We start from the raw sequence: 12,257 nt of genomic DNA, 5'->3' as shown, positions 1-12,257 counted from the left end.
GAAATAATGAGGTATTTGAAATAATGTGTAATGAATGGTTCATTTTCAATATAATCATTTTATAACATGAATGAATCTTTCTCTGGAACTGTATGAGACACACTAATGCAGTGTACATAATTGCACAGTTTACTATACTGCTTAACAACAACAGATGCAATATAAATTTTCAGTATATTTCAGTGATAATCTACCTATTATTTCATTTTTTAATTTAATTTTTATATATGTATGAGATAGTCTGTAAATGAAACAGTAACAAATGCAAAGAGCATTTTTCATTTGTATTCATTTAGAAGCATTTGAGAACAATTTTTTTTAGACTTAAATACAGAATATTTCTGATTTGTAAAACCCTAAAATAACCACTGTTACAAAAAAAACAGTGTTTTCCTGTTGTTATGACGGTGGTGGTGGTGTAATAATGCCATATAAGATAAGAATAACTAAAACTGATTTTTGGCTGCAATACTTTTTTATTTAAAGAACAATTTAACTCAGCTGAAGATGGAGAATTATTCTTATGGGTCAATACCAAATATGTTTCAAAATTTTAACTTTTTTCCCTGGTATATGTGCTATCCACCTCCACAGACAGTGTACTGCTGTGCACTAATAAACTGACATTCCATTCAAAGAATTGTGATGCCTTACAGGGGTCATATCATGTAATATGTAATATGGCTGTGGGGTAACTATCACTAAGAAATTAATTTGGTAGTAGGGCTGAAGTCTGTATATTTACAATTCAAACTGATTTTTACTCTCATTAAATATTTATTAAAATACACTTGTAACAAAATTACTTATACTCAGTATAATACAAAAATTAAATTTACAAAAATCAGGCACACTTTGCAATGCAGGAAAAGATTCATATACAACAGTTGCAAGACTAAGATATATAGATAAGGCACTACTTAAAGGCACTTCAACATTGGCCAGCAATGACTATTGTACAGTAATTGCTAAAACATGTTGAACTCAGGAAGAATCTGACGGGAGTTCTTCCTCATCTTCTCTTGTGTACCCAAGGGACTTCAGCTCTGAAACACAATTTACACTGTAGTTAATTAAGGTACAATGATGTGAAATGGGGATAATTGTACTTGTTATTGGGAATATGTCCATTTGAACTATACATATTTTAAAAAACTTTGTCTCCAAATTTTTTTCTTTTGTGTGTGTGTGTGTGTGTGTGTGTGTGTGTGTGTGTGTGAGAGAGAGAGAGAGAGAGAGAGAGAGAGAGAGAGAGAGAGAGAGAGAAGAGAGAGAGAGAGAGAGAGAGAGTGATGAAGAGGTTTCATATTAACATGATGCTGCATCCAGTTTAGTGATATGTACTAACTGGGATGGAAATACAAGAAGAATGACTCGCACTCATGCAGTGACTGAGTAGTGCTGTTGATTAACAGTAGCAGAGACAAGGTAGCATGGGCAGTATTGGCAAGAGATGGGGTGAATTAGGCAAGCAACACAGGATGAATAAATGTTTGGCAAATTAATAAGTGCTAAAGGATATTTTTTTAAAACTAATTCATTGACAGTTAGTGTTGTATAGAACTTGTGATAAGGAATATTCATTTGGGCTGATTTTGTCTACTCACTGCAATTATCTGCATCCAACATCTCTGATTAGTTCAGAAAATTTAATAATAATACAAATTACTTAATAATACTTAGTTTAAGTTTGTTCACATTTTTACAGCGTACAATAGCGCTGCACTTGCCTTGCAGATGACACTGTTTTGAAGATGACTGCAGTTGGCTTTAAGCAAACAGTCTTCTTGAGAATTAAAAGTGTTCATAGCCTAAGGAATCAAGGTAGCTATAAAACAGCAGCAGCAGCAATGAACTATTACTATTATTATTCACTGGCTCACTGATTTCTACCCACGTACAAGCCTTTGAAAATTCAATTTTGAGAAAGACTTTTGTAAATGTTCTCCAGTACTTAAGAATTAGTAATGCACAAAATACTACCTACCTTACAAGGGAGCTGTACTTTGACATTAATAATAACAGGTGTCGTAAGTAATAACAGGGAAACTTCTAAATTTAGTAGACACTTGGCTCCAGAATTTATTGAGCTATTAAAATATATTTAGAAATATTTCTATCATTTACATCCCAATTGTGTTTATATATAGGCTCATAGTCAAATCTGAGAGAGCTGCAGAAGTCACATGGACATGGAGTCATGGAATCACACACTGATTGCAAGAACAAATCTGATCAACAATTGTACCAATAGGCTGACAGCTAAGGAAAATGAAGCTTGCTGTTACTAAAAGAAGATTTCATTTAGATGTGTCGCATGAGAACCTTTCTTGTCATCACATGTAACATCTGATGTCTTCATCATGTGAAAAGACGTATTTTGGCTGCTTGTAGTGTGTGTTTTTATGTGAAGAATAATTTACTTTGAAAGAAAAGTGTCAGTAGTTATTTTAATTAGATTTTCTGAGGATGCACTTTGATTCACGAGAGATGATCCAAACCACATTAATAATTGTTTTAAATACATAAAAAAGATAGAAGATTCTTCTTCAGAACCAGAGAAATTTTGTCCATGGTAGCAGTGGAAATTATGTTTTAGTACCATACAATTACAATTTTTGGAAGTTGTTAATAGCTGTGTTTCCACTTAATTATGCAATTAGAAGAGGAAGAAAGTTAACCTTAATCTATTTATTCATTTTACTTTCTTTAAAATAAGTTTAGAAAGTAACAAGAAATAAAATTTTGTTCTATGGTTGTAGCACTTACAGTGGAGAGTTCCTCAAGTCATATCCAAGGAAGAAGGGAGGGATAAGACATGGATGCAGTGTTGTGTGAAGAGAACTTACCCTTGATGATCAGTGGGTTTTGGCTGAGTGAGTCCAACCACTGTCGGTAGGAGTACTCTGGCCTCGTGCCGCCATACTTCTCGGGCAGGAACTTGGGGTCAATGTGTGCATGTAGGCTCTCCAGATTGGATCCATGTATGTGGATCTGTAACAGCCAATGAACAGTCTTCCTTCAATATTCATGGTTATGGCCCTTAAAGAGCTTGATGGTGTTGGGAATGTCTCATAAGTCCATTTTGTTAAACTGTATATGAAATGTAGAAGTCATGAATGAGTGGTGTGAGATGTATTCAGTTCAAAACCAACTATGTGGTAATGAGGTAGTGGAATTAGGTCTAGAGCAATTTGAAGTGCTGTAATTCAGGAAGCACTTAAACAGCAGTTAACTGTGAATTTTAAAATTTTCCCGGCGAATTGACTGTTCAAACAAATTTCGGGCTTGCAGCCGGTCGTCGTTCAATACTTCGCACGATCAGTTAAGGACGATCTGTTACTACAAAAGGCCAGAATTTACAAGATACCGTGCCAATGTGGTATGGCTTACATAGGTCAAACCACATGCACCGTGAAAGAACGCTGCACTGAACATCAACGTTACACCCGCCTTTTGCAGCCAAGCAAGTCCGCTATTGCTGAACATTGTATTTCTACTGGACATTCAATGGTGTATGAGAAAATAATGATTTTGTCCACAGAAACGTCTTTCTGGGACTCCATTATTAAAGAATCCGTAGAAATACGACTGGCAGAAAATCTGTTAAACCGTGACAGCGGCTACCAGCTGGACAGTGCATGGAATCCCATCATCTCCACGATTTGCTCAAATCGAAGACGACAGTGTGCATTGACGGCCGTAGCAAACAGCAACGCAGAGGGCGACTGAGTTCCGCTATTCCACCAGTGAGGACACTGCCAGCGGGCAGTGTTGGTTCAACTATCAAGTTTTCGACGCATGCGCAGAATAGTTACAGTACGCTATATATTGCGGAGCGGACGACGTTATTGCCAGTCTGCAACAGCTCACCTGAAGATGACTGGCAGGTGCCCAGTTGAAATATCGTGCGAATTATTGAACGACAACCGGATGCAAGCCCGAAATTTGTTTGAACAGCAGTTAACTGCTTTTCTTACTGCCACTTGTGATTCTTATACCTAGTTCACTAGAATAAAAATGGCTCCGAGCACTATGCGACTTAACTTCTGAGGTCATCAGTCGCCTAGAACTTAGAACTAATTAAATCTAACTAACCTAAGAACATCCCACACATCCATGCCCGAGGCAGGATTCGAACCTGCGACCGTAGAGGTCGCTCGGTTCCAGACTGCAGCACCTAGAACCGCACGGCCACTCCGGCTGGCTGACTAGAATAGTAGGAACAATTATCCTGTAGAATATGACAATGTAGGATGGAGATTTTCATTCCTTGCGGCTAATAAGTACCAATTTAACAGAATTATTAGTTTTTGTTAATTATCTTTGCTTTTAATGTCATGTTAATTCGTGTTTTATTACTGATTTTATTAATTCCCCCAAGTTAGAGCATTTAAGTATCTTGGAAGTATGATCACTGAAGACTTGAGGTGTAATTGGGACATCTGGATTGCTGAGGAGGCATTCAACAGAAAGAGGAAATTACTATATGGCAAACTAGGTAAAGGTCTAAGGAAAGGCTTGGCTAGTATTTTGTCTGGAATGTGGCTCTCCATGTGGCAGGAACATGAACACATACAAGAGGATGGTAGATGTGAGACAGTAATAACAGTGTTTTGTGTGTGGCAGATGAGTAGGAAAGAATACTTGGTAACCAATTCAGTGAGATATTGCAAAGAGATGGTACCGAGTTGACAGATACTTCTGTTAATTTGATAAGATAGTAAAAAGTGAGAGAACATTAATTCTAGTTGAGGATAACATCATTTTAGGTGAAATGTACGTAATAATGGACAGAGGTCAATAAGATTCACTGGTGTGATGTACTACAACTACTGACAGTCCAACATTGTCTTTTGCTGGGATGACAATATTTTACTTTTACAGCAGTTTGAAATACATTTATAATCATACTTCATGTAAGGCCTAGTTAAAGGTTGGTACTACAGCATATGCATATCTATGTAGGATGGGGAGAGGGGATGTGATTTCCTAAGTTCACAGATAGAACCAGCAAATGATAGAAAGTTGAGCAGGGGAAGACAGAAAAAGAAAGAACCTCAATTAAGAAAATAAACAGAAGACTGGCTTATTTAACATAGGTGCAAAGGACTGAAAGAATCATCATTCTCTCTTTAATTACAAGCTCATGTAGCCATAGACTTCAGACCTGTGTTCACAGTCATGGTACTAAGTGAAGTACTGATAACGTTGATTGAACACTTCAGTTTTTTACTGTGTAAAACTTGCCAGTTTGTAGTTCCTAAACTAAGTGCATGAGACGACATCATTTCAAATTTTTGGGCAAGTGTAATTTCTTGGATTCGTCAAATACTGACCCCTCCAGATCTGAACCTTGAATCTGTTCCTGTAACACCAGTATATGTATTCATTTGGTCATTATACATTATGGTGGACTGATCTACAAGCAATAGATGAATTTTGCCCTTAAGCAGAAAAATAAGTGGCAATGGCTGAAGTTAATCCTAGGATGCATCTACAGGGCCTCCAAGGCCCTTGTATGTCTTCATTTAAAAAAGAAAAAAAAAGATCTGTAATTTTTTGTTTGATTTCAAACTGCTTTCCAGTACTCTTTCAGTAACACTGTGACATACTTCCTATCAAGTCTGAACAAGATACCTTTCTAAGTTTTTTGTATAATTCAATACATTTACCCATACACCGTGAATGCATAAGCAGGGCTTCAGAAGCCCTCACACTTTTATAAATGTTCTTTAGCCTATATTGTCTTCAACTTTTGTTTGGGAGCAGTTATTAATTCAACAATAACTGTAGTGGTATTTCCAGCAACAGGAGTGCCAACAGCAGAAGTGGCTGTAGTAGTAATAGTATAACTAAAAAATAATACACACTACTTTCACATATTGGCGATGTCGGTGTATTATTGATCTTTTTGCTATCAAATGTTTCATTATTGCATAGTATTGTTATCCTGTGCTGCTCTTGTCAGCCTCATTGTTACTGTAGTTTGTTTGTTGCTGCAAGGCCCATATTGTTACGAGTATGACACGTTTATTGCTGAACAAGCTGCTGTTCGAGAGACACACCTTTTGACATGGCTTCGACACGCAAAGCAAGAGAGTCAGTATGTGCAAATGCAGCTAGTTTTGAAAGTGTTGTGGCTCAGTGGTTTGAAGAAGATGATTCTTGTGAGGAATTAAATATTTTTGAAAATGCAAGTAGTGAAGAATCAGCCAATGAACCTGCAGATTTGAATATTGAGGCAGATGACAGTCCTTCTGATAATATTACTTCATCAGAGTCTGAAAATGAAGAACCACCACAAAAAGGTATAGAAGACCACACATACATTAGTCGGAATGGAACGATTTGGAAATTAGATCCTCCTGCAAATTTTCGTACGCCTGTCCATAATATCGTAAAGAAGGCACCTGGACCAGCCCGTGGTTTGAAAACCTGTAAACCTAAGGACACCTGGGACTACTCCATCTCCAAGGAAATACTAGAGGAAATCATCAACTGCACAAATTTTGAAGGCAGAAGAGTGGCTGCTTTACATGGTAAAACATGGAAAAACGTTTCGCTTGCTGAAATGGAGGGTTTTCTTGGTCTTTTACTGCTTTCTGGTGTTGAGAAGAGTTGGGATGTCCCTATTTGAGAATTATTCTTGTATGAAAAGGCAAATCCTACATATAAGGCCACCATGTCAGTAAATAGATTTGAGGATATAAGGAGAATGGTTAGATTTGATGATAGGCGTACCCTTGAAGCTCGATCTGCAGATGACAAACTTGCAGCTGTTCGCTATGTATGGGAACTATTTCTTGACAAGTGTAGAAATAGAATGATTCACAATGGTTTGCTCACAGTTGATGAACAGCTAGTCCCATTCCGTGGAAGATGCAGCTTCACCCAGTATGTGCCCTCTAAACCAGCCAAGTATGGCATAAAAATATTTTAGTTATGTGATGCTACATCTGCTTATGCTTTAGACGGAATTGTTTACACGGGAAGGAAGCCCCATGAACCTATTCAGAAAAATCTAGTATTGAATGTGGTGAAAGATCTTGCTAAAAGCATTGAAGGATTATCAAAAAATATTACTGTTGACAACTTCTTTACTAGTGTGCAGCTGGCAGAAGAGATGCTTCAGAAGCAAATTACAGTGGTGGGAACAATCAAACAAAATAAACCAGAAATTCCTAATGAGATGAAACCATCTGCCTCAAGAGCGATTCATTCCCCTTTGTTTGCATTTAAAGGTGACATTACAATGGTGAGTTATGTTCCCAAAAAGAAAAAGTCTGTAGTTCTCATTATCACAATGCATCATGACAGAAACATTGATGAAACTCATGCAAAAAAGAAACCAGATATAATAAAGTTCTATAACTCCACGAAGGGTGGGGTAGATCAAATGGACCAGAAAATTCGTTATTACACTTGCAAGAGACAAACAAGAAGATGGCGATTTGCATTATGGATGAATATGAGGGACATCGCAGCAATGAACAGTGAAATTTTATTTTCCACCCAACATCTGACATACCATAGTGGAAGAAGTGATAAAAGGCATTTGTTCCTAAGAGATTTAGCAGAGGAAATGGTAAGACCACTAATAGAACTTCGTATTCAGATCCTTAATCTTCCAAAGAAAATCGTTGATGCCATGCAAAGATGTGGTGTTCAAAAAGATGTCATATTGCTGAACCAACTCCCTGTTTCAGGAAAAAGAAGAAGATGCAATTATTGTCCATATAATAAACACAGGAAAATTGCTACGACATGCATTAAGTGTAAAACCAACATTTGTAAAGAACATAGTGGCATTCTTTATGCTTCTTGTTTGTCACTTGTTGAAAACTAAGAAAAATGCAATTTTATGTGAACAATGAATAATAACTTTTTGTCAAAATATTGTCTATATACATAATATTTTGAATAATGAGTATGTTTTAATTGAAGAAATTGGTTGTAATAAATGTTATAAAATGTAAACTGCAACTTACAAGTGAATTAATAAAATTATTTGTATATTTTGTATGTAAATGAATGTAACTAATAAAAATTCACTCTTAAGAGTTTTTTAAAAAATTAATAAAATGTTAATCAGGCCGACCCGATCCTGTTACTGTATCTTAGGAACCTTTCCTTATGACAATAAATTTGACAGAAATAAATTTAACTCCAAAGAATGATTATACGAAAGGAGGAACATTTTAAATTAGGGCAGGGCCTTGGAGGCCCTGCATATGCATTCCTGTGTGCTTTCGGCACCATGCATCCTAGGGTTAAAAGAATATAAAGTGATGTCTGGCAATAGCAAGAAAAGCATCTCTGGAGAAGTCTGCTAACATATGTTTAAATTTAGGTGCTAGGAAGCCTTTTCTGAAGGTATTTATCTTATATGTAACTTTACACAAAAGTGAAACATCGTCAATAAACAGACATGAACGGGCCAGAAGCTTTTTGAATGTGATGCCACTGAATAATGCAGAAGGTCACAGAGATATAACAGATAATTAATGAGGAGGTACTGAATCAAACTGGGGAGAAGATAAATTTATGGCACAATTTGACGGAAAGAAGGCATCAATCAACAGGATACGCACTGAGGCATCATGGAATTGCTGATATGACAAGGGATGGAAATGTGTGGGGCACAAATTGTAGAGTGAGACCAAGACTTGAAAACAGTAAGCAATTTGAAATGAATGTAGGTTTCAGCAGATATGTGAAGATGAAGCTTGTGTAGGATAGACAACTGTGGAGGGGTACATCATACCAGTTTTCTGACAGAAGATGCAACAACACAACATCGTTATTCACAAAATGAAAGCCTTGTGGCATCATCCAGAGATTGCAGTGCCACACCAATCAGCAACAACCAATGGGAGACACTCCTGAAGGCATGCCCTTCGTCTCAATATAGCAGTGGCTTCATGCTTAGGCCAATATAGTTCCCAGCATGCAAGAGCTCTGTCCAGTTTGTGACCTCTTATGAAGTACTCATCATAGTGTAGGACCAATGAGTTTCTGATGAACTTTTAGTTTAGGAAATGTTGGACATTGTACCTCGAGAGAACAATTTGTTAACCTGTGCATCAAATGATGCATTCATAGTCAATGACAGTTGTAAATTATCCAGTATTCCTGTGACAAAGAAGTGTATCAGAGTTAAATAAATCATTTATTAATTAATGTAATAAAGTCAACTAATATTTCTTGAGTTCAGTTCTTATGTGCCATCTCACCAAGTAATCAAAAAACCAATAGTTATGGCCAGACGAAAGTAGTTTCGCTTGGTCATAACAGTCCTACATATAAAAATTCCTGGTGTTGAGATGGAAAAACTATGATGGATCCAAGATGCGCATAAACTGATCACGAAGTTCATTATACTCTTTTGAGAGTGTTGCTCTGCTTCATTACACAGTTGCCTTCCACAATATACCAAAAGACGAGGCAGAAAATTAGGAATCTCCACAAACTCTACATACAATTGGGAAAATAAGTCATCAGTCACTGGTATAAGTTACCTGAATGTAAGGCACTAATTAAAATACCAAATGATAAAGCTCATTGTCAACAGGCTTGTATCCATACAGCAGGTAGATAACTCTAATAATCTCTGATAATTACAATTGTGCTCATGCAAATAATAAAGGGTGCATCCCGCTGAAAAATCCGTGATTGATTTCTATCCTTGGCCAATGTGAGTTGCAGTCACCTCTCTAAAATTGTGCCATCTACATCTACCATAGTTTCTTCCTTCAGCATTCAGCACAATGTATGCAGCAGCTACTTAATGCAGCTAAGGAAACAGCTGCTTTTTTTTACTGAGTAGCGTCTTTCCTGCTAGTCATCACATCCACATTTACACCCTTTTCAGTGGAATCTGTTAACTCTTTCAAGCAATTGGCTGTCCAATTTGTAGGGATGGAACAGTCACGTAGGTTCAGTTGTAGCTAAAGCAAGTGGTAGATTTCAGCCCACTGCCAGAATACTATGAAGATGCAACCAGACTATAAAGAAAATTGCTTACAAGATAATCAGGTGGCCCATCTTATAACATTGCTCAAAAGTGTAGGATCCATACCAAATAGGACTAACAGGGGATATTGAATACATACAGAGAAGAGTAGTGTGGAAGGTGACAGGTTTGTTTGACCTGTGGGAGAGTGTGACAGATACTGAAGAAACCAGACTGGCAGATACTCTAAGATAGATGCAAACTATCCTGAAAAAACCTATTTACAAAGTTTCAAGAACCAGCTTTAAATAATTGATGTAGAAGCATACTACGACCCACTACATGTCACTCCTGTAGGGATCACGAGAAGAAGATTAGATTAATTACAGCCTACATAGAGATGTTTAAACAATCAATTCTTCCTGTTCTCCATAGTTGAATGGAATGGGAAGAAGCCATAACAATTAGTACAGTTGGGCGTGGGAAGTCGCCTCTGCCATGCATTTCAGAATGATTTGCCGAGTACTGATGCACTTGTAAACAGAAAGCACAGCAAAATAACTTTTAGATATACTTCCTTTGGAATATGATGCATTTATGCATGAATGAATGAAATTATAGAATATAAATGAATGAAGAATATAAAGAAAACCAAGTGCAATAGTCGAAGCACTGATTATACGTCTACACAGAATGAAGGTAGAAATCATTAAAAAATGGACATGCATTCAGAAGGAAGAAGACAAACCTCCATCCACCGAATATACAGATGTAGGTTTCCAAAAGAAATTCTGCAGGTCAGGGAGCCTCATCAATAACGCTAAGACAGCTTCACGACCTAAGGCTGTGGTCACAGTGGCTCCGATATCGGTGGATTCTGCCGATGGCCGACATTGGCTGGAGACAGCCAATTTTTTTCACATCAGTACACCACTATGTGCACGGTGACACCATAGCTGATCTTATCTTCTGAATGTACAGACTTCGCCGGCCGAAGTGGCCGTGCGGTTAAAGGCGCTGCAGTCTGGAACCGCAAGACCGCTACGGTCGCAGGTTCGAATCCTGCCTTGGGCATGGATGTTTGTGATGTCCTTAGGTTAGTTAGGTTTAACTAGTTCTAAGTTCTAGGGGACTAATGACCTCAGCAGTTGAGTCCCATGGTGCTCAGAGCCATTTGAACCAATGTACAGACTTCAAAAGACAATCACCAAAATTCAAATCGGTTTGTTTTCTTCAGCCAAATCGACAGATGTTCTCGCACACTAAATATGGAGTGTGAGAAACTGATAATTTTAGTCTAAGAAAGAGTGAGTTTGTGGATCCTGAGAGTGAAAATATCATAATTGGGTTATAGCTTGGAATCTACGGACCGAAATCGCACGTTTGTTCGAAACCTTAAATAGGCAAAATCTTTATTGGAAATTTTAGGTGTAGATTATAACCTCAAAAAATAATTTGTTCAAGAGAAAAGGGTCGCCTATCTTATATGCGTATCACTACTGAAGCGTACTGGATCTTTTTGTGGTAGGTTGCCATTAGTTGTCTACAAATTATTACTACTGCTTACTGGCGTTTTATGCCAGTTGGGTAGCGATTCTGTTAATATGAAGTGGTTTGCAAATTTGTAGACTATGGCGGCCAATTGAGGCCCGTACGCATGGTATCACCTGCTTCAGCCGGCCGGTGTGGCCATGCGGTTCTAAGCGCTTCAGTTTGGAACCGCGTGACTGCTATGGTCGCAGTTTCGAATCCTGCCTCCGGCATGGATGTGTGTGATGTCCTTAGGTTAGTTAGGTTTAAGTAGTTCTAAGTTCTAGTGGGACTGATGACCTCCGAAGTTAAGTCCCATAGTGCTCAGAGCCATTTGAACCATGTTCTCCTGCTTCAATGGATCCTTGCATGAACACCATCTTGTTGAAATCAGCGTCACTTTGGATAATAGTGATGAAATAATCTTCCAAAACCTTCACGTACCGTTTGGTAGTCACCGTGCCATCAAGGAATATCCCACCGTATATTTAGCGACAGGACATTGCACACCACACAGCCACCCGTTGAGGGTGAAGAGACTTCTCGATCGCGAAATGCGGGTTCTCAGTCGCCCCCAAATGAGCAAATTTTGCTTATTGACGAATTCATACAAATGAAAGAGGGCTTCGTCGCTGAACTACACCATGTTGTGCATACTAACTCCCATCATGCCCCGCACCCAACTCTGCAGTTTGAACGCAAACCGTTCAGAAGTGATGACGATTTTTTTCATATAGCTCAATAATTGTCACCCAGTATTTAAAAAAGAGGC

At 37.9% G+C, this 12,257-nt stretch overlaps 1 protein-coding gene across 2 annotated transcripts in view; it reads right to left on the bottom strand.

The window, feature by feature from the left end:
• Window positions 1–754: 754 nt before the first annotated feature.
• Window positions 755–12,257, bottom strand: part of LOC126162911 (clavesin-1-like) — a 741,639-nt gene continuing 730,136 nt past the window's right edge. For both annotated transcript variants that reach the window (XM_049919721.1, XM_049919722.1), the window contains exons 7-8: window positions 2,850–2,994; window positions 755–1,046 (exon numbers count right to left, since the gene is read on the bottom strand). In XM_049919721.1, coding sequence (XP_049775678.1) covers window positions 985–1,046; window positions 2,850–2,994 — 207 coding nt within the window. In that variant the 3' untranslated portion in view covers window positions 755–984. The remainder of the gene's footprint in view (window positions 1,047–2,849; window positions 2,995–12,257) is intronic.

This window comes from Schistocerca cancellata, chromosome 2, assembly GCF_023864275.1.
Source record: "Schistocerca cancellata isolate TAMUIC-IGC-003103 chromosome 2, iqSchCanc2.1, whole genome shotgun sequence".
NCBI lineage: Eukaryota > Metazoa > Arthropoda > Insecta > Orthoptera > Acrididae > Schistocerca > Schistocerca cancellata.
Note: the sequence above shows the minus strand (reverse complement) of the source record. Positions and strands in the feature narration are given on the sequence as shown.